This window comes from Heliconius melpomene, chromosome 4 (assembly GCF_056956725.1).
Source record: "Heliconius melpomene rosina isolate 202511_hmr_F chromosome 4, ASM5695672v1, whole genome shotgun sequence".
Taxonomy (NCBI): domain Eukaryota; kingdom Metazoa; phylum Arthropoda; class Insecta; order Lepidoptera; family Nymphalidae; genus Heliconius; species Heliconius melpomene.
The window spans coordinates 1,157,504-1,185,049 of NC_140392.1; the positions used below are offsets into that span (position 1 = coordinate 1,157,504).

General features: G+C 33.1%; 5 protein-coding genes across 9 annotated transcripts in view; 3 read left to right on the forward strand and 2 right to left on the reverse strand.

Annotated features, from left to right (window-relative positions):
- LOC146539343 (uncharacterized) overlaps nt 1–8,391 on the forward strand; it is a 171,107-nt gene extending 162,716 nt beyond the window's left edge. For all 3 annotated transcript variants that reach the window (XM_085208257.1, XM_085208256.1, XM_085208255.1), the window contains 2 exons: nt 3,781–3,875; nt 6,013–8,391. In XM_085208257.1, the coding sequence (XP_085064383.1) occupies nt 3,781–3,875; nt 6,013–6,547 (630 nt within the window). In that variant the 3' untranslated portion in view covers nt 6,548–8,391. The remainder of the gene's footprint in view (nt 1–3,780; nt 3,876–6,012) is intronic.
- Zip88E (Zinc/iron regulated transporter-related protein 88E) lies at nt 8,380–13,003 on the reverse strand. The gene is made up of 4 exons (XM_085208254.1): nt 12,201–13,003; nt 9,807–10,016; nt 9,526–9,682; nt 8,380–8,920 (listed from the first exon to the last, which is right to left on the reverse strand). The coding sequence occupies exons 1-4, from the start codon at nt 12,720–12,722 to the stop codon at nt 8,907–8,909; spliced, it is 903 nt and encodes a 300-aa protein (XP_085064380.1). The 5' UTR covers nt 12,723–13,003; the 3' UTR covers nt 8,380–8,906.
- A 22-nt stretch (nt 13,004–13,025) lies between these two features.
- Nucleotides 13,026–19,491, forward strand: LOC146539345 (uncharacterized). Of its 2 annotated transcripts, none has more exons than XM_085208253.1 (9): nt 13,026–13,164; nt 14,205–14,436; nt 15,339–15,475; nt 16,065–16,181; nt 16,638–16,778; nt 17,099–17,309; nt 17,553–17,662; nt 18,451–18,607; nt 19,373–19,491. In XM_085208253.1, the coding sequence occupies exons 2-9, from the start codon at nt 14,229–14,231 to the stop codon at nt 19,483–19,485; spliced, it is 1,194 nt and encodes a 397-aa protein (XP_085064379.1). In that variant the 5' UTR covers nt 13,026–13,164; nt 14,205–14,228; the 3' UTR covers nt 19,486–19,491. The 2 variants fall into 2 exon arrangements, with proteins under 2 accessions (XP_085064379.1, XP_085064378.1); XM_085208252.1 differs by lacking the exon at nt 13,026–13,164 and adding an exon at nt 13,290–13,858.
- A 929-nt stretch (nt 19,492–20,420) lies between these two features.
- Nucleotides 20,421–23,867, forward strand: LOC146539346 (uncharacterized). Its single transcript, XM_085185164.1, has 7 exons — nt 20,421–20,513; nt 20,804–21,029; nt 21,580–21,701; nt 21,871–21,939; nt 22,250–22,283; nt 22,656–22,784; nt 23,090–23,867. Exons 1-7 carry the CDS (start codon nt 20,421–20,423, stop codon nt 23,362–23,364), a joined length of 948 nt encoding a protein of 315 aa, XP_085041290.1. The 3' UTR covers nt 23,365–23,867.
- LOC146539347 (uncharacterized) overlaps nt 23,682–27,546 on the reverse strand; it is a 58,275-nt gene continuing 54,410 nt past the window's right edge. For both annotated transcript variants that reach the window (XM_085184950.1, XM_085184949.1), the window contains 4 exons: nt 27,183–27,468; nt 26,633–26,821; nt 26,282–26,466; nt 23,682–26,091 (listed from right to left, as the gene is read on the reverse strand). In XM_085184950.1, coding sequence (XP_085041076.1) covers nt 26,038–26,091; nt 26,282–26,466; nt 26,633–26,821; nt 27,183–27,468 — 714 coding nt within the window. In that variant the 3' untranslated portion in view covers nt 23,682–26,037. The remainder of the gene's footprint in view (nt 26,092–26,281; nt 26,467–26,632; nt 26,822–27,182; nt 27,469–27,546) is intronic.

Consider the following 27,546-nt stretch of genomic DNA (forward strand, 5'->3'; position numbering starts at 1 on the left):
AAGAAATAACGATTTTTCAATATTGATGCTTGATGCCATTAGGATACTAATTAGTCTACGTCTCGAATAATAAACAGCACACAATGCATAGTAATGTATAATTTTACATAATATTTTAATAATAAGAAATGTCATCTCGATAACAATATATTTATGTATTTTCTATTAACTATAATATAATTCCATTTATGTCACGTAGCACGTGTCTGTCTAAACGTGATGGTAGCGGGTTTTTATTTTGTTCTGGGGAAAAGTTTTAAAGTGATAGGTAAAATGTTCTCGGGAAAAATTTGAAAACGAGCACTGCGCGGCGTTGACTTCCTCCATTCAACAAACAAAGACTTACAAGAAATTGCGCTTTATTTAGTTGAAAGTGGGGAATGATATATATATCCTAACACTAGAATCCCTCCACTGCCCGTACGAGATGCAGGATAAAAAATTCCGCGATAGTCCAAGGCTCATCTTGATTAAACAAAGTCAAAGAAAGTCCTCGTTTATTATGGGCCTGTATAACATATGCCTTATGTTACTTAAAGCGCTCCGCTGTAACCTACATATCTCTTCAAATGGCTATAAATCAATGAAAATTTATTCGTAGTAGCTATTTGAATGAACACAGTTTTAACTTACATCTGTTAAGTTTGTAAGTAATAAAAATGCTATAAAATTAAACGATACCATTTTTCTATCTATATTAGTAACGCAAGAAAAGTTGCTTTTTTGATAAATTAATAAAGAGTTGTCGAAAATTGTGTGAAACCTGGGGAACAGAGTGTTTTAACACTACTTTCCTCTACCTACCATGCTATACCTACGTGAAAAAGTTCTCTTTTCAAATAAAAACAACTAAAATTATTTAAAAAATAAAAAAACACCATCCTATATTAAACGTTACAAGATAGAACATTACAAACACTCGATGCTCGATCCGCTCAATTTGCATAAGAATCTAACACTTACCTTACCTAGAAGGTAAAATATAAACGGTTGCGAAACACAAATATAAACAAGTATTTGTATTGTTTTAAAGGTAGAAATAATTTCCCTATAGCTTTCGCTGTTTGCATTCTAATACATCCAGAGATTGAAAGATATAGGTCGGACTCTGACAGCGGTGGCCCGCTTGGACTGTCACAACAAATCTAGTATGAGCTGCACGTTCCACGCGCTACAGGAAACTCGACTCCTTCGTAAATTAATATTAGTTTAGTAAATATTAGGTAAATTGTTATTTTAGCATAAGATTGAGGAGAGATGTAGACAGAAAGTAGAGAATGGAGGAGATTTTTTGTGGTGTGAATCATTCCTAAAAAACAAAATTTCCTCTTAGTGCTCTCCAACAATCCCTAAGGAAAAACTAGATTTTATTGTTCCACGCGGCGGAATTCTGGTTTTATATAATCTATCAGTTACTTAGTAGGTAACGAAATAATTTTATACAGTAAAAAATTTTATACATATATTTTACTTCGTAATTACTATCAAAAAATTGTCTTTAAAAAAGTATAGTTTGAAATTATCACAAATAATAATCATATTGACATCTGATTACTTTGATGATGTCATATGTAATATGTTACCGACAACCGGACTTCTATAGTAATGGTGTCATCCTATACAAATGTCTTTTCTTGCGGAACCTTCATCTATATATCTATCTATATATGGTTTTGTTTTTAAAAACTTTGAATTTATGCAAATACTTGCATAAATGCGTAAAGCGTAGGCATTTATTAATATTTTTTATTATATTATATAAAAAGCCTACGCTTGTCTGCATAGTGCGGTAAGCAAAGGAAAAGCCTAATTTTCCGCTCAATTGTAAGGAAAATGAAAGTAATCATTCCCTCCATAATTTGAACTCACAATCATCGCATTGTTATTTATTACAAATTATAATTATTTAAAGCAATTAAAATAACGAAGAAATAAAAAACCATCCCTCAGAGTAAGAATCGAACACACATGCTTCATATTAATGGTAACCGACAACGACTTCGCCATAATACCTAATGACATCACAAAATTTAACCACTATATCCCCATACAAGAAGAAAACAAACATCCTGACATTTACGTATAGAATTTGACATGCCACGTATCAAAACGCCGCGCGATGTGCGACTTGCAACATTGCGATGTCAGCTCCCTTTGTTGCTTCAATAAAATATAGCGTTGGATCTGACAGTGTATGGTCGTATAAGTTGTTTTATGCCACTACTGTTTCTATACTTTGATCTTCTTCCGATTTTGATATATTATGCTAATTTATAGATAGAAATCAATATTGAAGTTTCACTCTGGTAAATAATATAAACCGCGGCGTTAAGTACCGCCAGTCAACGCATGATGTCTCGAGAATTGAACGGACAGTCTTTTTTTTTTCAATTTAATCAAATATTTGATATTTTGATATTGTTTTTTTTTAGATTCTAGTATCTCACATATGGCAGTGTAGGTTGAGTGGCGGAACCTAACGCTGCACTTTATTTTATTACCAGCAAAAATAAAAGAAATGAAAATAATTAATTCCTTCGAATAGACGTCGACACAACGTTTACGTTACGACCGTCTCAAAATATATTACCCGTTAATTATTTCTCAAAAAAATACAAACCTAAAACTTTTTCCATGGAAACAAAAAACTATCAAGAACTAAATCAGCAAACGTATTACATAAACTAAGAGACAGATGATTCAGTAAACAAACAGACAAATCAACATCAACATGTACTAACTCATACATTTCCACGACGCGTGCCCCATTTAATGGCGGAGAGATGTGATGAAACAAAACCTTTCTTTCATCATATCTCTGTCATTATATAAACAATTCATTTGTTGAGAAAACAGTCTGACAAAGGGATAACGTGACAGACGTATTCTACGTGTGTCACGTTATCTAGATATTATAAGACGTTGTAAAGTCTAGGCTTTATAATAATTACTCAATCTATTTGTACGATAGGATGAAGAAATTTAATGTTATTAAACTCCGTTGCCTACTTTCCGTTTTTCGATAAATTACATATAGGATTGCACACTTCATCTAACCAGAGAAGGTGAATTAAAATTAATTCCCCTGAGTGAGAATCGAACCCACATACATGTTTCGGTAATTACAACGCTGTCTTACTTCACGCTGAATCCAGATCATAGCAAGGTAGGCAGGAGGAATCTGGGAACCTAGTGTTAAAACACTTCGTTGCCCATATTCCTCTGAATTCTTGAGACACGGAATTCAATTTAAACCTGCGCCATTTAATAAATATAAACAAAATTCTTCAGATATATTATACCTGCTCCATCAGTGTTACATGTGCATAAAAATAGATAGGAATTTATATCAGAACTATAATAATAAGTGAATGCCACTTTGCACTCAATATTTCATCATCTTTATAAGTCTACCCAATCACCTGATGAACTAAAGCTTCTTTCGTAACTATTTTAAACGGAAAAAATAAATGTAGGCACACTGTTACTAACCTAAATTCCTATACATAAATTGATATTATGCCTTTTCTGAAGGTGAAATCCTATGAAATAGGCAAAAAAGTTCCAATTTTTATCTGTTTTCTTTAAGTATTCGAGATAAAAAAGGTTTTAATGACCAGAATCGAACTACCAACCGTCGTGTTAAGAATGAGATACTGTGCCTCCACGGCTTAATTATCATTACTTATTAATTAACGCCATATGCATATTTTTTTGAGTATGGAATAATACTTTAAGAATGTTAAAGATATTTTCTAATATTAAATTCATAATTTCCAGGTGCTGTGTGGGGCAGTGGCGGGCGCAGGCGACGTGATGGGGAACGCGAGCCGCGTGCGCCGCGCACCCCAGCCGCACCACTCGCATCGCGTACTGTAAGTTAGATCTAGACCTGGACTTAGACCTAGACCTAGACTGAACCAGAACTAGACTAGACCTCGACTACTACTAAGTTTATTGATACTTATTTTATTGTTTATGTCATAAGAGACAATAAGTTATTTAAATTAAATGTCTCGGTGGAGCGAAATATTTAACGTTTTAATTTCCTCGACCTGGTAACCAGGCAAAGGGCGACGTTGAGTTCTGCCATTCAGTACACAATGTCTTGAGAATTCGGTGGATAATGGGGAAGTGTCTTAATGGGAACTGAGTGTCTTAACACTAGGTTCCTAGGTACACTAAAGGAGTGATATATCCTTATGTATCAAATTTTACTACTTATAAAAGTAAATATTCTTCACATATTACTAATACAGACAAGAATTAAACTAACCTTATATAGAAATTGAAAATGAATACTGTTTACTGCATCAATCGCTAGTGGTTCTGTTAAACATTTTAACTTAACAGCTGTATTTATTTTATTTGCTTCGGTATTTACTAGCACTGCATCGGATAAAGCAGTGATTAATCATTTGTGATCTGGATATTCTGATTCATGGATTCAAATTCTTACGTGCTTTGAATCATAATCTACAGCAAAGTATTGTATTCCACATTTAGCCTTTTCTAGGCAGAGAAAAACTAGTGTTAAGACACTCCATTTCCCGAGTAGAAACTGGGGAGTGGAGTAAAAAAATATACGAGTTTCTTGTAGATAGTAAAATATCATCAGTATTTGTTATGTGATTATTATATAATAGTTATTTTTTTACTGCACGCTGGATCACGCATATATTTCGGTAGGCAACGGGAACTTATGTCTAGATTCCTATTATACCTTTTGGGAAGCTAATTTCTTTTTAGTTCAGTCATCACTTACAAAAATATATTGAAATAACAAAAAATATATATTTTATATTAGTTTATCGCCCAATACCATCCGCCAAGATATTTCTCATTTAGATCCATTCAATAATCATAACGTACCTGTTTTAATTAAGATTACATTTTAATTTTCTATAATCGAACCCACCATTTGCATTCGTATCTCTTATCTTGAATTCAAAATTATTTATTTCCTCTGTAAAATTATACTTAGTATGAGAATTTTTAATACTAAATTAGTTGAATTAATTCAGGCAGTTTGTTCGATACTGTTTATGGGTGGTAGATAGTGGAGATGTTGCCATCAGGATGTCCCACGCTGTACACCTGTACTTAAGATATAAGGCAATCTCATATTATCAATGAAGCTGCTTATTGAGATATTTCTTATCCACCTGTTGATGAAGAATATGTTTTTGGGAAACAGTTTTAATATTTGTAAATCCAGTATCGTTTATTATTTTGTATTTGAACTTGCGATATCAGTATCTATGAAATGTTTGATATTTTAATTTCTTTGCTCTGGTTCCCTGCCTCGAGCAAAGCAAACAATGAGTTCTGCCACTGAAACTCTATGTATCCAGAATTCGACGGAAAATATGGAACGGAAGTGTCTTTACTGAAAAGAGTGTCTTAACACTAGTTGCCCATGTTCTCGTTCTTGGAATACAGCGTGAAGTTAATAAAAAAAATACAATCCATTTTCGAATCAATTTTACGAAATCAACGTGAATAACTAAATACCATAAATTGAAATAAATCGACGTAACACTCGAGTCCCGCTGAGATCGGAACATTTAAAATTAAATTTATAAAATAACAATTTCATAAGTTACGCATAATATTACTAATTTTGTAGCAATCACATTTTAATAATTTAAACTTTTCAATTGCATTCTGATAATCACCTGGCGTGGTATCAACTGGCCATTATAGCGTCGGTGATTAGAAATTCGATTTCCGATTTATGCAATATTATTGATATAGTTTTATTGGTATTTTATTTAATGTATAACTTAATTTTAAAAAAGAAATTTATTTATATTTGGGTTTTAATTAAATGTTAGATTATTTATGTAGTTTGTAACTGGCTGCATCCCGCATAAACTAGAGTAGACAGAGATGGCTGACACATATTACACTCAATTTTCGAGACATTGCGTGTTGAGAGGCGGAAGTTAACACTGCGCTTTGTCTTATATATATAATTATAGTCATTAATTTTTTTATATAATCTTTCAGAACGGACGATGAGTTAGACGCGACGGCGGCGTGGAAGCGGTCGCATTGGCGCGAAATGCAAACAATACTGCGCAAGGAGGGCTCACAGAAAGACGTGGTGGAGTGCTGCCCCTCAGTAATCGAAATGGTTGCCAAGAAGGGAGGTCGGACCCCGACCGGACTCTACGTAGAGCTATACGAGGATGGTGAAAACAAGCAGAGGCTTTACGAACGGTCTTGTGCGCCCGAAGTAGTGGATAATCCGTGTCGTTTCGTAGACGCCAGACTGTATAACCAATCGAGGTGCGTCCAAAAGTATTCATACTCTTACGCTCTAGTTAGGTATTCTTCAGCTACTGATATGCAAAATTATCGTCCTGAAGGCCATTTCTCAGTGCCTGGCTCTGGTGGATGGTCCATGGATTATGTGAGAGTCCGGGCGGGGTGTGAATGCCAAATAACGCCGACTAAAAGAAAAAATCCTCACAGGAAGAGGCTAGAACGACACAGGCAGAGGAAGAGGAATAGACGCCTTGAAGAGGAAGATGACACTTGATGTGAGTGGAGAACTGTGAAATTTATTCCCTTTTAGTGTAGGTCGTAGCATCTTATCAGTGTGACAGTGAAGTGTTTTACGGACATATATTCCTGTATTCTTCTATGATTATCATATAAACTATAAATATATAAGCAAATGCGAACAAAAACTGGTAAATGCGTGTATATACAGTATTCATTAGGTTGCTTATAATGATGCTACGGCACTTAGCTGTAAAAACGTTACCGACGCCACATTAGTTTGGTCTATTTCGGTATTATTGTATTTATTTTGACATTTTCTATTTATAACGCTTCTTGTCTTATTAACTTCGATCTTATGAACAGTGCCTTCATTTTGTGCCTTAAATGTCAAACATTAATATAGCATATTTAGTATAGATAAATTTAAAAAACGATTTATACAAGAAAATAGTATTTTTTTTATTATACACCTATATGATTCATATTATTAAAGAAAGTGAAAGTATACACTTAAAATAATTAAAAATATATTGTTATTGTTAATATTACTTCAAATAAATTTTAAATGTCAATTGAGAAAATAAAGATTGAGGATAGAATATCATAGACTACCTTTTTTTTTTAAACAGAGGCACAAAACTTATGCCACAAAATAAAGTCGCAACGTTTTTGACAGTAAAGAAATAAAAAAACTAAAATATATTTGACATTTCAAACTTATTCTGTTTTTTTTTTAAATTCAACAATCAAAAACTTTAAAACGTTGTGCCATTATTACTAATGCTCTCTTATTTTACAATTTAAGAATATTTATTCAAAAGTAATAACTTTTTTTATATAAACTATTTGTTATATTATATTGTAACTGTATTTCCTTCTAGTTTTAAGTGTCGAGTCAAAGATCTGTATTATTTTCTATTTTGTAATACTTTTTTATAATATTTAATGTAGATTAAGTGTATTCGTTTATTTATACAATACGAGGTATTCCGTTCTGTAGTTAGTTTAGATCGCTTCTCTAATGACATATTGCTCATTTGTCGCAACAACCACGTTTTTGCACTTTCTTTAAAAAATGCCGAAGACTTAAACAGCCTTTTCACATAAATTTATATATTTAACCTATTTTCCTAAAAAAAATGCAATTACGTAATTTTTACACCAAATGAGCGATATAAGCATATGTATATAATAACAATAGTATTAATGACTGAGATTATTTTGTGCATTTAAATGTGGATATGAAATTCAATGTCATACAAATTGGATCGAGTCCCGCCATCTGTTGGTGAATAGTAGATTCGATTTTAAATTAACGTGTATAGATGGCGTTAGTTACACTTGTTTTAGCTAGCAACACTGTCGTCGTGTATGATTTACATTACAGTTATTATCTGTGGATTTCGTTTTTTTTTTTATTAATTGAATTGTAACTTAGTAAAAATACAGAAAATATGTCTCTATAGTTTCCAATTTTTATATATTAGAACTTTATACTAAATATTCTTATTAGATTTACACTTCATACATAATGTATTTTAAGTCAATTTTTTTCCATTTTTTACTATTGCTTGTACATCGACGACAGAACTGTGCCATTTTTAATTATAAAAAAAATACCAGAAATGTAATGTATTGTAGTTGTAACCGTTGAATTAGTAGTACTTATTTTGTATTTATTCACAATTTACTCGTACCAAATTATAATTTTCTAGAATTAACATGAAAGCTACTTAAATTTTATTTATTTTATGGAAAAAATTGAGTAAAACTGAAATATTGGTTACAGTGAAACTTATCACAAATAACAACCGATGTAAAATAATTGTTGACAAAAACACAATTTTAATGAAATAAAAAAAAAACTAAAATTAAAAACTTATCGTTTTATTGTCATTTTTAAAACATTGATATTTTTAACTTAACTAATTAATTTTAACATTCACAAAATAAAAACAAGCAATTTTTTGCTTTACATAAGTATATCTAATATATAGAATGAAGCCTGTTTATTCCGAGCATAAGATAACATTTATCAATTATTAACAATTCTAACATCTTTTACATTTTCTTACACTACCTACTATGAAGATGTTTCCAAGAAGGCAAACATATTTACTATTAAATATAAAATTGCCTTCATAAGATTAATGTCCGTTACAAAAAGACATAAATTCTTTAATGTTTAAATATCATTTCATTTATAAGTAGTATGCCAAAATTTAAATAAACGATAATATCTATATTTATAAAGGCAGAAATAGGTTCTTTTATAAAAAAAGGCTGTTAACTGACCTACAAAACTATAAAAATAATACTTCCTACTATAATGTACTTTACTGAATCCACTGACCTGACCTACTCTTTAATTCTCTTAACAATATAGGTTGTTTCTAAACGTCGTGATCTGAAAAAATAAATATATATTTTTTTAATATACACACGACCTGCTTTTTGTACATAGCGTTCATTTTTATTTAGTTATATTTGTAAATATTTTTTTTTGACAAAAGAATTATTTAAAATCTATGATTTATCGTCTGATTGAGAATTTTAAAAATTAAATGACCATGAAGTAAACTTGCAAATCTCCGATAGCTTAAAAAGATTCCAATCTAATCCAAATTATATAAGAACCATATAACTGTAGTTGTAGAGATTAGCGAGTTTAACCAATTTAAATTTTTAACTCTATAATATTAATTTAGAAATATAGATTGAGAGGCTAGTCATGGCGCATTTGTACAAAGTACGACATTATACGTGACTGGTTGTGAGTTCGATCCCCACTCAAGGAAATGAAATGTTTATTTAAATTTATATTTCCATTTCCTCTGGTATCGAGGCAAAGCGCGGCTTGAGGTCCGCCACTCAACACGCAATGATTCAAGAATTTGGAGTTTTGGAATGGAGAATGGAGTTTTTTAACACGAAGTTCCCTCTGTCTTCCCTGCAGTGTGCGGGATACACCGTGAAGCTGATGGTAATGCAAGTATAGATTTCATAACTCACCCAAATATATCGTAGATAGATACATAATAGCGAATCCAACGCCTACCGACAAGAACTGCACAAAACCTGCGGCGCGTTTGCGTTCATGCCAACGCGCCCTCTCGCGGGGTAGAACCTCGCTCACTGTCACATATAGAAGAGTACCAGCCGCTAGTGCCTAAAATGTATAAAAATATTTTAGCAAATAAATATAATATAAATAAGCAAAAATTGTAAAAAAAAATCCATCCATCTACAGCCAACGTCAGGCGGGCACTGCTTGTCATCCGTACTGTACTCACCTGCATAACAGGTATAGCGACAGAGTCCTTCAAGACCGCGGTGTTTAACGCCCCACCCACCGCTATCCCGGCCACAGAGCCTCCACTGAACAGCGCCACGCTGACTATGTGCATACAAATACGACCAGATGTACTCTCGCAGAGTTCAGCACCGAGGCAGAAACCGACGACGTACTTGTGACTGGCCACTGCAGCAAGCAGGAGAAGAACCTAAAAGTTTTAGGTTTTTAGATTGATAAAAAAAATCTAATGAAACATATCCAAGTAAGGCTGTCACACAGCACAGCAGGCTGTGGCACATCGTGTGACTAAAAGCGATACGATCGAGTCCAATATCCGAGTCCCCCGAGTCCAAGATCCGCCTCCCAACACGCGATGTCTTGAAATTTTTCTCGAAAGTGGGAAATTAAGCGAGAGTAGGTTCCCGTAAAATATCTATATGGTAACTAAATATCTTTACAATTCTTAGAAGTTCTGTTCATTCTCTCTTATCGCAATTCTAGCTATTAAACCTGCAAAATATGCAATGCTCACAAAGTGTAAGTACGCTTGAGTAAGCACAAAAATATACTTGCATGGGATAACAACGAGATCAATTCTATATTTAAATATTCGGTCAAGTGCGACTTAGACTCGCCCACGGAAGGTTCCGTACCTATTTCAAAATTGTATATTTGTAGTACGGCACCCTAAAATGAAGGTTCTTTACTGAGTGATTGACAGACGAAACTACTGGACCAAAATGTTGAAATTTAACATCCTTGTTTGATCCTTGGAGAAATGAAGGAGAGATTCTGTAATAGGATTAATAGGATTAATAGCAGATTCTGTAATAGGATTAATACAGAATAAGATTTCTCTAAATTCCTGCGGGAAGGGAAAAAAGGATTTACCATTTTACGTCTCAAAGTCTACAAACAAAGTTGCGGGCGGCCAATAGTATATTTCATCTATAGTATAGCATTTTACCCGTCAGTTTACGAAAGGCACTAAAGAGATAACTAAAACTATAATGTGGAAATAAAAAATTGTTAAAATAACACGTAATATACACAATAAAAATATTTTCCTAATCGTATAAGTCCTTCAACGACGTTAATTATCTTACGCATAACTAGGTCACATTGCATTGCATTGCACAAACACCTTATACTTGATAATTTATACTGTTTTATCATTCTGGAGGCATTGCGTGTTGAGTGGCGGAACTAAACGCCGCGCTTTACCTCGATATCAGCGAAGAACGGGTATCGAACCCACAATCTGTCTCGTTATACGCGTACGTTTGTGCACCTGTGCCACGATCACCTCTTTAAAAATATAGTTCTTAAAGCAATAATAAAGAAAAAGTAAACGTATAAGGTTAATAATACACTTCCGTTATTGTTAATAGGTAGAAATATATTGTGGGTTGCGGTGAAAGATTTAATTTCATACTAGAAAGTTATTTATAATCAATATCATAGTAATCAATTAGTGATGTTCTTCTTCACGCTATTTCCCCCAGACGGCAGGGTAGGCAAAAACTAATTTAAGACAGTCTGTTCCCCATTTTTTGGCCAAAATTTGGAGACATTGCGTATTGAATGGCGAAACTCAACGCCGCTGCGGCACGTCGCCTATTTAATTATATTTTTATGATATATAGTTCACTATCACAAATTCACATTATTTTAGCAGTTCTGTACCGCTGGTGGACATCCCCCGTGATACATATTCTTTATATTGAAAATGATTGATTAATAGGAATAGGCAATGTAAGCATTCTATATCCAGATCAATTAAATTAAATTACATAACTAATTTTATGGGACCCAAAAATGTTTGTAGTATCTTCTGTTCGTCTGCACACAGAGAAGCAGGCAGAAGGAACCTAGTGTTAAGACGCCCCGCTCCCCCTTGTTGTGAAACTAAATTTCATTTTATTATTGTTGAGTGCAACAATTAGATCAATTAGAGTAGAGTAGAGTAGATTAGAGTTTCAATATTAGATTCCTTCTACCTACTCTGCTATATGAAGGATACGACGTTAGCGGTAAACAAACGACTAAATTATGGAACCGAGGAAAATATCAAAATATTATAAGCCATTACTTATATTTTTTTACCGACTACTGTAAAAAGGGGAAGAGGAAAACTTTTTATCCATGCCGCAGTAACAAATATTATTTTCCTTAAAAAAAACATATTTTATCAATTTATTACATGAATATCAATTAGGAGTCACGATCATCCTTCAAATCGTTATCAGATAAATGATATTGCACCTAAAAATGCATTAGATACCGCATACCCGACGTAAATATCTGATCTGATAGTCTTTTTTTTTCAAAAAAAAAACTTATTACATTATAATTATACTTAAAAAATCAAAGTAAATACAAAAAATAATACCTGAGAAGACGATTCTTGCAGCCCTATAGCCAGTCCTTCCAACAGGCTGTGTACAACCAACGCACACAGCAACCCAACTATACCCGACGAACTTCTACTACATGGTTCCGAATGACTGACATGACACATCATAGGATTTTGCAGATCTCCATGACATCTACCCAATTCCCCGTCAGTTCCTCCCAACAAAGCTGTTCTCTCTCCACTCCCGTATCTTCCACGACTCACTCTTTCTTCAGTTCCGTTGAAAACGTGAACAATCTCATCAACCATGTAAACTAAGAAGAAACCAAGGCACAGCATAAGTTCTGAATACGTTGGCAACTTCTCTCTAGCTTCTGGCAGCATGTGAATTAAAGAAGTGGCTAACAAAACTCCTCCACCGAAACAGAGTAAACACGAAAGAAGCAAAGGATGCCGTTGCCTTGCACTTTGCGATATACATACAGGTGCCATACCTATCACGAAGCTACCCAATCCTAGAGCCAGCATGGCCACCGCCTTAGCTGTTGTCACATCCATTTTTAAAAAATCCAAAATTTAAATACTATAAGTAACTTAAACGCGAAAATCAATATATTAAATGCAGTAAAATTCAAAGAAAACGTGCACCTCGTAGATAAGGAACTACACAGACTAGAATCAAAATAAACAGTCGCGGCTGCGTAATAACGATATTAGCCAGCATTTGTCACATCCAGCTTATCTTCTATTGACACACTGTTATCACACACGTCTTATCATTTATTTCCTATTCAAATTAAATATTATAAGCCGCGGTTTAGTTAGCGCACGTCCGGTGCATTTTGTGGACAGATTCTTAATGGTTCTTACCCTACGGTAGTATTATGAGTGACTGTCTTGTTTTAAGGTACTTTAAACCTTATTTCGAAGACTTTACGTTTAAAATTGTTTAATTAGCGCTATTTTAATATTGAGATTTTCTTTAGTCATAGTTCAGGAGGTAATTATGTTGTTTTATATATATGTGTTATTGTTCAAATTGCTAATTAATTATTTATTTTTAAGAATATGTATACATATTCGCTTATAAATACTTTTTTAATAGCTTCACGGTGTATCACGCATATAGCAGGATGTGCAGAAGGAACCACGGAAGGCCTTGACACGAGAGCAAATGAAAGCATTAAATATTTGATTTCCTCGAGTGGGGATCGAACCCACCACCGTCGCGTTACAGTCACACCCTTGTGCCGCTGCGCCACGACGACCTATTTACATTAAATAACAAAGTACGTAACGAAGTAGTAAAAGTACACTTAAAGTAGGTGGGACTCGAATTTTTCAACGTACGTGATGCCACGTGATATCTCAAATTCCAAAGGTTCAGGTTCAAAAAAATATACTAAAATTAATAAATACGAGTAAATAAGTCGTAAACATTGATGCTTGTTAAATAATAATTGAATATGATATGACCATAAAAACTATTTTCTACAATTATAAAAAGAAAATGTAATTATAAGAAAAAATGTAATGTCATATTTATATAATAAATTGTTCCGCGCATTTTATGTGTTTTGAGTTTTTAAAGTATTATTAGAAAAATGAACGCGCTGCTACAAAAACACGGGTGTTCAAATGTATTTACTATACCGGAAGGATTGAAAGAACTTATGTCTGATATATCACGGGAAGTAAGTATTCGTGGTATTTTTTTCACGTTGGATCCCGCGTATAACAGGGAGACAGTTGGAGAGTACAGGACGGAGTGTCTTAACATTAGGTTCCCAGGATCCATCTGCCTAACCTGCTTTGTGCGAGATAAGAATAACTATAAAAACAATGCAGTGGGCATTGCTTAGTTATAGAAGAAATATTTTTTTGTCAAAATCCTTTGGCAAAAGGAATAAAATACTTTAAAATATTTTGGGTAAATCAAATATATTCATCCTTAATATCTAACCAGATTTTTCTTATTAAATTCTCCATACAAATAACAATGAAATACCTTTAATAATAAATATACGAGTAATATACCAGGTATTGCGGGATCAGCCACAAAATATGTACAAATTCATAGCCAGCTACCTCTCTGCGCTCCTTCTTACAAGGGAACATGGTATAATGGCAACAAAGATATTAGATGACCTCTGCGACTGCAGACCTTCAGTGTCCGAGCATCTGATGCAGCTGGGTCTTCAACGTGGACAAGCTGCGATCGCAACGGAAATTATTAAAGAGGAAATTGAAAAGCAACCGGAAAATGTTACAGGTAGTGGAAATATTCTGTAAAAACATCATCATGGGTTTAGTCCTTAACTTACTTACTTAGCTATATCCCTAGCGCGGTAGCCAGAGAGAACGGAATGAAAAACACTACGGTCTCAGTATTCCTGTTTCCCACATTCCTCGTTCACCCCCTGTCTCCACATACATTAATTTCGCAGCTTCAAAAGCGCTTCAAAAAAAATCTAATCAGCTACACCCTGTAACCCGCACACAGAAGGGTACGCAGAGGGAACATAGTGTTAAGACACTCCTTTTCCTACTTTCCGCCGAATTTTTCGATACATTTTGTGTTGACTGGCGGACCTCAACGGCGGGATTTTATCTTGCCAGAGCGAACAAATAAATGTATTAATAAATAATAATTCGCTTCCTTGACTGTGAATCGAACCGAAGAGGCCACTCATTTTTTCTTTGTAAATAACATACAAATAGTCGTTAACGCCTTTTCTAATCTATCCCTTGGGTCGTGAGTTCGATGCTCAATAATAACGTGTTTATATTTGTATTAAGCAAATCACTTGCATATCACTTGTGTGTGTGAGCATAACTTGGTAACACCAAAAATATGTACATATTATGTAGGTAGTTCACATAATAACTTAATTGAATAGAAGTTCCATTATTGAGGCCAGTCATGGCACAGGGGCACAGGTGTGCTACTGTAAGTAAACTTGTTGCTCTGAAAATGCAATATTCAATTTTCTGATAACCAGCCAAATTGCGGTGTTGAATTCCGCCACTCAACACACAATACCTTCAGAAAATGGTAACCGGATGTGTCTTAATGGGAACAAAGTGTCTTAATACTGGGTTCCCAGGTTCCCTCTGCCTACCGTGCTATGTGCGCTATACAGCGTGAAGCTAAAAAAAATATTTCCTAAATAGAACCGATAAAAGAACAACAAATAATGAAGAAGATTCTGAGTCGAACTCCACTGGACGAGGTGATGGCGGCTAAAGTGTGTCAAGTTGTGAGGAATGCCTACCGCGACTATTGGTACAAGAAAACCACTCTAGAAAAGGTATTTACTTAATGTCGTGTCATTTTCTGTCTAAATTTGAGACATTGCATGAGTCATTGAGTGGCGAAACTCAGCGCCGCGCATTGTCTTACTCTGTAGTTGTCGAATCTTGATCTGGGATTTTTCAGTAGTATCTAAATTAGATTATTACACAGTTATAATATCTTTACTGAATATGTTCCATGTACTATTTCCCTTTACTGTATTTTTCTCTGTTAATATTTTTTTCCCTCAGTGTGGATTGAATTCACAACCATAGCAATAACTATGATAGCGAGGACCTACTTATTAAATAATATATTAAAATAAATAATGATCGAAAACATAGAATTGCATAACATATTAAAAATATACTTATTAGTTCACTGTATACTGTAAAGTACGGTCAAGGAGTGGCTCGCGGACGCCCAGAAGTTAGGTTCTGAACTTTTGCGCATTGTTCCCTCGTCAAGAAACAAGAAAATAATTGTTAATTAAATGAGAAAAATCCAAAAATCAAATCTGCACAGCCGTCTACAGGTACCTTCAGAGCGGCCACGAGTCATCAACACACAAATAAAATTTTAAATCATATATTTAATGCATACAGTCTTTGAAAATGAAACCAGAGGAGCCGTGGGAAATAGCAGCAAGAAGGACTCTAGAGCTGTATAAGAAAACTAAACCGTCTTTGAGTGAATTAGATCGAGCTACACAAAAAATTCAGGTATTTTTTAAATATATTAAAAAAGAATTATTGAAGTTTTCATAATTTATTGTAATTTTCTAATTATTTGACTAATTACTATTCGTCGACTAATTACATATCGTTATTTGCTTTTATCTCATCAAATCGATAGAGATTAAGCCGTGATGACTGATGAGGTAAACCACCTCAAATTGTTTTCAGGTCCTTATACTTTTACTCCCCTCGCCCTTTCTACTCTCCTTTTTTTTCCTTCTGCGTTACCTTATACTAGAGAGAATAAAGATCAACTAAGGGGTGCCTTATGGAGGAAAGAGGAAGAGGAGAAAGGATTTTCGTGTACATTCGTTTATGGTGATATGCGTATGTTTTAGGGTTTTGTTTCAACGTGCTCAATCTATCTTTTTTCACTTAAAAATTTTATAATTAATATTTAACAAAAATACTTTATTTTTATGTTATAATATTTATTTCCAGGCAGCCTACAAAGGCTATTACGTACGTAGAAATCTCCTCCAACATCTTCAGAAGAAAAAGAAGAGAGGTCCAAAATTGGATTTACCAGGTCCGCCTATAGATATTGCCGCTTCGAGAGAAATTGATTTGGGACCATTGATAGTATGTAATTTTTTACATTAAGTTTTATTACAGTTATATGGCATTTTTTAGCTTCTCGCTTTTTCTCTCATATAACAGGCTAGGCAGAAGGTGCCTAATGTTAAGTTCTCCGTTTTCTACGTTCGAACACCAATTTTCCAGACAGATGAACTCAGTGTCTCCTTTTAACCTATCAGACCGAACAAATGAAAATGGCTATAATCAAACCACGGATCGAACCCACAACCATCGTATTTACAGTACAGATGCTATCACACTGCAACACGACGGCCACACCAAAAAATGATTACCGTAAAATATTTATATATTTCATATGACAGAGTATCGAAGTACCTAAAGAGGACGTACATGCAATGTTCGAGGAAGCGCCACCTGATACTCTCAGCATTTCGTACGAGCCCATGACGGCCATCACCCACGTCCCAGAGGAAGACCACCTGCAAGAGCTGCCTTCCGTCCAGGAGCAGGCGTCTAGAATAGAATCTAGGCAAAGCAGACTTCCTAGCCTTGTGTCTAGTCAAATTTCTGGAGGTACTTTTTTAACTTTACTCAAGTTAGGCAGAAATAAGAGTATTTCTGCCTAACTTTGAGGTATTGCATGTTGCGGAACTCAATATCACATTTTGTCTTAGCAAATCGGGACAATAAAAACAACTTAAATATACTTATTCGATCGAGTCGGAATCGACCTCGTTAACATTGATTTTCAATCAGATACTACACTACTACTACACTACTACTTTTACTGATACTACACTACTACTTTTTCTACAGGGATGCCCCAATCTCAGCTTATCCAGCCAAGTAAAACAGAATCACGTAAAAGCCGCATCGATAGTCAAATTGCGCCACCATCCACCGGACAAAAGATATCTTTCGCGGAAGTATGTAAATACATTTTTTTTAGTTCACGCTGAATCACGCACATCGCAGGGTAGGCAGAGGGAACCTACTGTTAAGACAGTCCGTTCCCCATGTTCCGCCATACTTTGGAAACCTAGTGTTCGTTAAAGTTCGTAATAATAAATTAATAATATTATTCCCAAGAAAATATTGAATAATTGCGCTTTATAATTTAACGAAAGTTAGGTACTATATTTGTATCTTACTTACCTAATAACTCACAGTGACGATCACCCAAGATCCATATTCCCTAATAGTGCTTACCGGTGTTGGGTGCACACACCCAACGCACAGAAACTTTCAGGCTTTATATAATAACGAAGGTCTGACTTGATTTGGTTCTGAGTCCATAAAGTACATATAAATATGTGAGAATTCATCCATACGATCATAAAATAAGAGAAAGAACGAAGTGTTTTATTTTTCCGCTTAGTTGTTGCTGTATACAGTTCGCTTAGAACATTATATACGAATCTTACTATTAGTTACCTTGGTATTTAAAATTTTAATTCTTTATTAATACACGGAAACGAAAATATTTCAATTTCATTAAAAAAATACGTGGTATTTGAACCCATGCCTCTTGGAAACCGTCCAAGCGCACGTCGCATCGTCAATTAAGCCATACGTTTTTATCGAGCTATACAATCTTTTTTTTTTGAAAACGCAAGATATGAGCCCCCGCTGGATACCATCTGATCACTCTCTGACCACTAACCAAAACGTGCCTATATATAATTTTATTTTTTTTATTCTTCTTATGTCTTAGGTACCTCCACAGGTAGTATCTGATACAGAGGCTTACGAAGAAGAAGTCGGAGAAGTGATGGCACCAGAGACGACTGAAGTAAGTGAAGGAACTGAATATGGGGAAGACTTTGAAGGTGTGCAGGAAGATATGGAAGATGTACCAGAGGATATTACAGGTGAAAATAGATAAATTAAAATTATATATACATATGTACGTTATAATTATATATGGAGATAAATAATTATTATTTGTAGATTTGTAATTATACAAGGATTGACTGTAAACGATTTGATTGTAGGTTCGATGCCCAATAGAGGAAATAAATATTTAATATTTTCATTTCTTCGCTTGGATGTCGAGTCGAGTTATGTTCCGCCATTCAACAGAATTCGCCGGAGTATGAGACACGAAGTGTCCTTAACACCAGGTTCTTTCTGCCCACTCTGCTGGGTTCGGGATACAGCGTGAATTTAATAAAAAGAATGAACTCGTAAACCCGAATCATAAATACTTATCGTCTTCGAGAATTTCAATTAATTCTTTATCAGTTACTTCAATCTATATCATTTGACATTATTTCTGAAAGCGAACGTGGGAACCTGGCATTATGGAAATTGATTTGTCCATCAGTTGTTTCATTAGATGTAGAATCTAGATGTCGACACACAATTACTTTAATAAATGCCAAAATACCAAAATACAGGCTGTATTAGGATTGGTTAACTTTTAAGGTAGTATACCTAAGTCCTAAAGGTTTCTAGTTCTAGCGATAAATGTAATTCATTCCGGGGGAAATCGAGAATCGAACCCATAACAGTCGAGTTTAAAGTCAGACACTCAACCATTGCACCAGGAAGGCCTCTAATATCACTTATAGTATATTTTGGATTATTTAAAACGTCGAAAACAAAATTAAAATTACTAATATTATATATTACAGATCACAGTGAATATGAAGAGAGTATCCCAGCTTCGCTACCATCGTCGGCTCCGCTAACTGCGAATACAACAGATGTGGAAGATGAAGGAGAGATGGAAGACGTCACAAATTAATAACTTTTAAATAAAAAAATACATAAATATTCGTAAATAACTAAAAAATACGCTTTTCCCGGTGTAGCATTGTAGACAGAGAGTAGTGTTGAGACTTTTCCAACAAGGCCAAACAGCCAGTTTTCGAGATGTTGAGTGGCGGGACTCAACGCCGCGCCCTACCCGAGCGGGAAATTGAATAGAATGAAGGATGTGATAAATTTTAGTAAAATATTGTCTTTTTCTAATAAATACAATAAATGTAATAAAATATTTCATTAAAAATAATTTTATATCGATAAATTTCTTATTAACCCTTACCGTGTTAAACTGTTTACTCGAAGAGTCTAAGCTCAATAAGCATGGCAAAGCTGCATTAACTTCTAATGAATTATTTTTAATATGCTTTTATTGCTTTTTATCTAAAATAGCAACACACTATTTTATTTCTGTCTCTAACCCCGTAAGGGAGTTTGGATTGTTTGTAAGAATCTTCAACGTTAAAGTTTATTTTATATATTAAAGACAATTTAATGAACTTTAAATTGAACAAACATTATCAATTTAAAAAAAAAAGTTTGTTTTGAGGGCGCTTTTATACTCCACCCCGTGAATTGAGAGATACCAAAATTATATAAGTAATATACTTAAATATGCACATATTTGTTAGCTATCTATGCCATAAGTAAAAAAATCTAAATAGTAGAACATATCTCTCAAAATAAAACAATTGTTTAGAACTTCTTACTTAAGAAAATTAATTACAATTTTTAAACCATTCTAAAACATTTAAATTGATAGCATATGTGAAGAACACAATGTTTATTTAACTTGAAATCTTGTATTTAACTCAAATACCGATTAAAAAATGTATATTTTCTTACTTTCTAAAGCAAGGCCATATTGATATTTACAAAACACATATTAATTTAATTGTGGACAAAAAATATTTAAACATGACGGATTTATTACAAAAACAAATACTAGAAAGTTGCAAGTTGGCGTTGCCAGAAGGTCTAAAAGACCTCATGAGTGATATCTCAAGAGAAGTACGTTAGTTGGTTTTAAATTCCACTTTCCGCCCGCTTTTTCTCACTTTCTGTCTGAAATCAACACATTGCGCGGATATCAACCCTGAGCTTTGTCTTGGCTTGAGAAAATAATAATAAATAGCATTACGAGATATATCCCGTATGTAGTGACTACCCCGCTAAGGGAACCTGGGAACCTAGTTTTACGCCGTTAACGTGAAATTCAATTTAAAAACTGCCCCATTTAATAGTGTTAAAGCTCCGTTCCCAACGCACCTCCACAGTGGAAGCTTAAATAACATTTATAGGTACTACGAGCACAGCCACGTGATATATACAAGTTTATAGCAAACTACCTGCAATCGTTGTTAGAAGTACGAGAGACACTCGCTGTAGCTTGTCGCATATGCAAGGAGACCTGCGAGTGTGCATGTGAATTTGACATATATGAAGAATTAAGAATTATAGGTTTAAATGACGAAGATGTGGAGAAAGCTGTCGATATTATAGAAAAACATTTTAAAAAAGATACAGGTTATTTATAGTATTATCAATTTCTATGTCGATCGATTTGGTGCAACAATGATGTAATTCCATTTTTTTTATAAATGAAATATTTGTCATTATATGTGGAGAGACTATTTAAACACTTTAAGTCTGCTTCAATTTTTTTTAAAAGTGCAAGTACGTCAATTTTTTACCAAATAAGGCATATAATAATTTCTATAATTACCTTTCTTTTATATAGTTACGCATTAATTTCAAATTATATTTAAATAATATATAAATATATATTTATACGTATAAATATTTATTTCAAGCAATACATTTTTTGGCAACGAGCTTACCATGTTTTAAATGCAAGTAACTCACTAAAAACTCCCTAATAATATTAAATTATTATTATTATATGGTAGATATTAATACCGTAAACCACCAGACCACGGAAATAAAAAAAAATAGTACTTACCCCTAGCCTCTGGTCTATTAAACTAACAATACAATACACCATACATTATATTTATATAAAAAATTTACAAAAACAACATGTACAATAAGGCTACTAACTTTAATTATATTTTAGTTAAAGAGCAAAGTTTATTTTTAAAATTAATAAGGAAAGTTAATATTGAGGAGAATCAAACCTGCGCCCTGAAAAACATAGTACAGAGGGCCTACCACCGATACCAGCGTGCTAATATTGAAGTGAGTTTTTTAAATTCTTTTATTTAAATACGAGTATATGTCTGAATTATTACTTATTAATATTTTCATTTCTTTGGTCTGGCACCAAGTCCGGCGTTGAAATATTTCTAAAGTCTTCCGAAATATTATTTTGCTATTTAGTATAAAAACTACTAATTTTATCTTACAGAAAACCAATGGCGAAAGTAAAGAAAGTATTGCAGCGCAACACACACTCGGCTTATACAATGAAAACAAGGTATTAAATAATCTAAACCATACCGAAGTGGGACAGTGTTTGAATGTAAATAAAGATTTATTAAAGAGTTATTTTCTTTTCCTCCTTCTGGTAATGGTGGTGTGCAATATCTCGAAAATTTGGTGGGAAGTAGGGAACGATGTGTTTTTTGCCTATATTAAACGTTGACAAAAATGAGTTGTTTTTTTTATCTATTTTATTTTCTTTCTTTTGCGTGATGTGTATTTTTTTGTTAAAACGACGTAAACGTCTACATCTTCCACTGTATAATTTAATCTTATTTTTGCTTATTTAAACACATAAATTACAGATTATAGGCAACATCACTTCTCCGACGAGGCCAAGTAAGTAAAAAATAACTTTTTGTCTTTTTTATCGCTTTACGCTGTATCTCGCACACAGCAGAATAGGTAGAGGAAACCTAGTGTTGAGACACTCCTCATGCACTGCATATTGAATGGCGGGATGGCCAGTGGCCCAGGAGCACAAGTGTGGAACTGTAAAACGCGACAGGTTGTGAGTTCGATTCTCATTGAAAGAACTGAAATATTTCATATTTTCATTTCTACGCTCTAGTGTCGACCAATCTACATGCAATGCCTCCTTAATTCAGCGGAAAGTTCGCACCGGAGTGTCTTAGTGTCTGCCTATCCTGCTACTTATGACATAGTGTTATGCTGAAAAAAAACAATATGTAGGTGTACTTACTTTTTCAGATCTAACGACAGTTTCTTCAATATCATTGGCAGGATCTTATGCATGTTCGCAGGCAAGCCAACATTTGGTAGATCCCGCGGCGCTATCTAAAATATCTGAGGAATGTGGTTCCTTGGATTACACGAAGAGTAAGCGAAGGGATTCAACATTTAATTTGTTTTTTTAAAGTAACCCATGGTTTTCTTTAAATGTTATCATATAGCAGAGGAGAACGCGAGACTGTGTTGTTTCTTTTATTTATATATATAGTTTTAGTTTCGTTTCCCAGGCAGAGTAAAATTCTAAGCATCTCGTATCGTGTGGTGGAGTTTAACGCCAATTACCACAAGCAAATGAATATAATTCATTCCTCTGAGTGGGAATTGCATTGACAACCATCGCGTTTATAGTCAGATGCTGTATTATACGACTTTAATCTATAATTCTATTCTAGATATGACTACTAAAATTATACAAGATATCATCCCAGGAGTAAAATTTTCATTACACATTGATGCTAAACTTCAAGAAAGCTCAGGGAGCAGTTCTAAAATGGATGTAAATCACGATAATAAGCAAAAAGAACAATCGGATAAACAACAAGATGTTGTAATTAGTGATGACGAAGAACTAATAGTGGAAGAAATTAATGAAGAAGATAGAGATTCATCAGAATCTTCTATTATAGAAGAATCGTTGCTGAATAGTCCTCGTGGCAGCGATGGCTAAAATCCTTATACATTACTTATAAATTGTAGCATAAAAATATGTTATTAGCTAATACATTATATTATATGATGAAATGTCTTAGAATTTCAATATTGATAGTTTTACAATACGGGTTTTAAAAGACAGGAGCTTGGAGAAATATCTGGGACTTGCGACCCTAGTTTAGATAAAATCTTTAAAGGCTCGTGATTACGCGGTCTTTGACTCTCGATCTATTTAAAAAATGTATAAAATTAATTTTGCAATAAAAAGAAAAAAAAATATTTTAATTCAAATTTTATTCTACACACACACAGTATAAATAAAAGAAAATATTTTTTAATCAAAACTTTATTATGAGTCTTCCTACAACTATTCATAGAGCACAAATCGTCGCTACAATAATATTTTTTGGTAAACAATATAAAAAAAGTAATTATAACAACAAAAATAATATAAGAATAATCTTATTATTTACATACATCAATTATATTAGCATGTGAAGTGTTGCCGAATTGTAAACCTCTATATATATATATCTATAGTTAAAACCTACTTTTATATTTCGAAGCAAAGACAACTGTGTGAGCCTAGTCTTTCTCCTAGAAAATTGGTTTTTAGAATTTATAACGTCACAATTATAGTAAGGAATACTATTACGTCATTTAAATTGATGTCAACATCTGTGATCTACCTTCATTGTATGCAATTCCTTGCAAAAACTATAGTTATATGCTGTTGATATAGGAGGCAACGATTATAAGCTACGATAAACAATTAAATTTCTCAAAATATATTACATATATCTAAAATATTTCAAAGTATACAACGTAAAATTAAATATTTTTACAAACTAACGTGGAAAATAACAAGTGATTAAAAAGCACACATCGAATCTAAAGAGTATTGTGACACTTTGTGTTGTACATTTTTATTAGTTTACTATTTAAGGAAAAGATAGGTGGATATCTATAATAATTAAATTCATTTTACCTCAAAATTGTGCAGAAATTAATTATCTTTCATTTGATTATGAGCAAATTTTGATTAAAAAGCAAAATATTTAATATGTATTTGTATAACACAAACATTTATAAAATTGATGAAGTTTCCAAAATAATTTTTAATTAATCAATAAGTTATAAAAATGTACAACACAGAGCGATAAAATTAATCTAAAGTTAAAAAATATTCAAATTACATATCCACAGCTAAATAATACAAATTGCTAACAAACTGATAACCTAGAATTTACAAAGTAAAAGAAATGGCGGGAATTTTATTATCTGTATACGTAATTTACATTATAAAATACACTGTCAAAAATTGCTTTATTTTACTATCATGTTATTAAGTTGTTTATTTATATCAAAATGAACTTAGCAATTTATATTATTTAGCTGAAGACATTAGAAATCACAGCAGACCTCGATAAATACTACATTATGCATTTAATATAACACTGCGTTTCAAAGCTAAGGTAACATTTGAAAATTGAGTTTTTTGGTATTGCAATGTGTTAAAGACTAGCGTTCTAGTTGATAACCTAAATTGTTCTTCAAATCTTATTATATACATTATTATTACGTTATTTAACTAAGTAGTTTAAGCTATTCTAAGTATTACAAAGGCTATTATGACAATATCTAAAAGTAAATAATATAAAATTATTATAATATAATAATATAATAGGCGAAACAACTTATCATTCATAGACAAATGTCAAATGATAAAAAACTTGTTTTTATCTTAAAAATCTTTTTGTTACAAGAATAAATAGAAGATAACAAACATATCACAAATTGTGTTAATATTAATAATAGAATTATGTTCATAATACGAAATAATATGTTTTTTAATAACTATTAGCTACCAAAAGAATGTCTTACGTTCTAAAGTATTTATTTTTGAGCTACCAAAAAGTAGAGATCTAATGTATACTTTGGTATATTCCAATTAAGGCTGAACTCTTACTATTCTTTAACAGTATAGGAACCGAAATAATAAAAAATATATTTCAAAATAACAATAAAATTATAAAAAATATATACATCTAAAAAATATGTTATTAAACGACTACCGTATGTGCCAAATGGTATTTTCAATGAAAAATTTTCAATAGTCATTACAGATAAGATCCTTCCTTTACCTTTTGGATTTGGACAAAAAATCTTCAGTTTATATTAGAGTAGTATACTACGTCTCTACATCTTTAAAATTGATAAAATTGATTATGTCGACCGTCAGTGCTTTCTCTATAAAACCACAACAACTACGATAATTAGCGTCTTAACTTAGGGTATAAGTTAGCTTAGCTATGTAAATATTTTTTTTATTCAATGTTCCTGAGGATCAAACTTGTGAAAACCTTTAGTCATTATTATTTGTATACGAACAGTATACGTTTCAAAACTGTAAGTTTTATTCATTTTCATATATTTCCCTATCATGTAGGATAACAAAGGAAAAAGAGAGCAATGGGTTACTTCGTTCTGTACAATTTGCCTTGAAAATAAACTTTCTCTCAGTATGGGATCGAACCTACAACCATCTCTAAAGTTAGATACTTGCATAAAACATTACTAAGACCTTATTGTGATGTATAAACGGTATTTTATACGATATTTACAATACCTTATTGTTACAAATGAATTATAATCTATTTATTTATTTTTTATGTCAGACTTCGAAGTTTCAAATGGTATCCATTCCTCCTCCCATCAGCTTGTTGCCGTATTCACTCAATAGCTGTAAATAAATAAATAGTATATAAAGAAATGTTCATATTATTTTAAAAATTAATTATTAACTAACTTTATTTAAAGGTACACTCATGGAAATTTAAACACAAAACTCTCTGATTTAAAAATTATAGCTACATGTATTAAACAGGCAAGGTAGATGATATATTACGTAAATAACAGATAATAATACTTACTCTATACAAAAATATGTAATGATGTCGGTTGGTCAACGAGTGTGGTCGCTGGTCTCTCAGTTTCCGCACCACACGTGGTATGTCCGCTCGCCCGGCGGCGAGTGCTCGCGAGCATATATCCGCGGCGATTAACGCCGCCGACCGTCCTGCCCCTGATGCACATACTACTGTGCATGGACGGATACCTAAATTTCAATATTTAAATTAATATTTTAAGTAATACTTGTAGGTATTGAGAACAATGAACACCAATTCATATATTGCAAGAACATGTTATTTAATTTTTATTTTATTTTAATTAACAATAAATTCTAGATGCTAATTTAAGAAATATTCGTCATTTCAACTTGCCTTCAACTTCAGAAGCAGCTTTCATCTTGCCCAGAGTGCCATTAGTCGGGTTGCTCTTCCTCATCATCTCCTCAGCTTTTGCGGGGGAGTATACGTTCATTCCGTTGCTTGATCCGTTCTCGTCGCTGCGCAGTTTTGATAGATTGTGGTATGATGATCTACTTTGGTCCTGGTATATTACTTCTACTCCTGGAATAATTTGAAGGAATTATATTTATTAAAGTAGCTTTATGCTTTTTCTCGCATAGCACGGTAGGTAAATGGGACCTAATGTAAGACACTGTTCCCGCGCAACTCCAAATATTGGAGATATTAGGTGTTGAGTGACGGTACTCAAGACGGCGCTTTGTTTAGGAGATTAAAATTAACAATGCCACAAAACTGATCTCTATTTAAATATAAACTTCCGATAAAACTGACGAATTATCAGCCTTAGTGAAAAAAATAAGTAAAGAGAGTAAATTATATTTATTTTGTAATGTAGGTACCTATAGACTGAAGTAAATAAACGTTAGTGAGTCAATAAACAAACAAATCACTGGAAACTTACCCTCTTCATCATACTCTTTGGCAGTCTGCGATACTTTCATGTAACTCCTCATTTCTGATAAGAAGTCTATGACTGAATCATAATCGTCAGGAACTCCTTTAGCTGGCCAGAAGTACCACATATGAGTCACCTCCCGCCACGTCCTGGTATTAAGGTTTATCAGTTGGACACTGGATACAGCATATTTGTCCTTCTGTTCCCGTTTCTTTAATATAATCTGGAATTCTCCAAAAGTCCTCTTGCTGTCCGATATTTCTGACGGTGGTAAATATTCGTAGCATTTCTCCTGTAAAGAGAAATTGTGTTTACTAATTTTCAATCTGATGTATTAGAAATTCAACAAATATAATTATATAATTAAAGA

What these genes read in the sequence shown, in the direction of transcription:
- Zip88E (XM_085208254.1), bottom strand. Translation starts at nt 12,722, where the DNA reads ATGGATGTGACAACAGCTAAGGCGGTGGCCATGCTGGCTCTAGGATTG. An exon ending in TGCAAGAATCGTCTTCTCAG is followed by an intron (nt 10,017 to 12,200) that starts GTATTATTTTTT and finishes TAAAACTTTTAG; the next exon opens with GTTCTTCTCCTGCTTGCTGC. An exon ending in TCGCTATACCTGTTATGCAG is followed by an intron (nt 9,683 to 9,806) that starts GTGAGTACAGTA and finishes TATACATTTTAG; the next exon opens with GCACTAGCGGCTGGTACTCT.
- LOC146539345 (XM_085208252.1), top strand. Translation starts at nt 13,769, where the DNA reads ATGAACGCGCTGCTACAAAAACACGGGTGTTCAAATGTATTTACTATA. An exon ending in TGTCTGATATATCACGGGAA is followed by an intron (nt 13,859 to 14,204) that starts GTAAGTATTCGT and finishes GTAATATACCAG; the next exon opens with GTATTGCGGGATCAGCCACA. An exon ending in GCAACCGGAAAATGTTACAG is followed by an intron (nt 14,437 to 15,338) that starts GTAGTGGAAATA and finishes TTTCCTAAATAG; the next exon opens with AACCGATAAAAGAACAACAA.
- LOC146539346 (XM_085185164.1), top strand. Translation starts at nt 20,421, where the DNA reads ATGACGGATTTATTACAAAAACAAATACTAGAAAGTTGCAAGTTGGCG. An exon ending in CACTTCTCCGACGAGGCCAA is followed by an intron (nt 22,284 to 22,655) that starts GTAAGTAAAAAA and finishes TTACTTTTTCAG; the next exon opens with ATCTAACGACAGTTTCTTCA. An exon ending in TTCCTTGGATTACACGAAGA is followed by an intron (nt 22,785 to 23,089) that starts GTAAGCGAAGGG and finishes ATTCTATTCTAG; the next exon opens with ATATGACTACTAAAATTATA.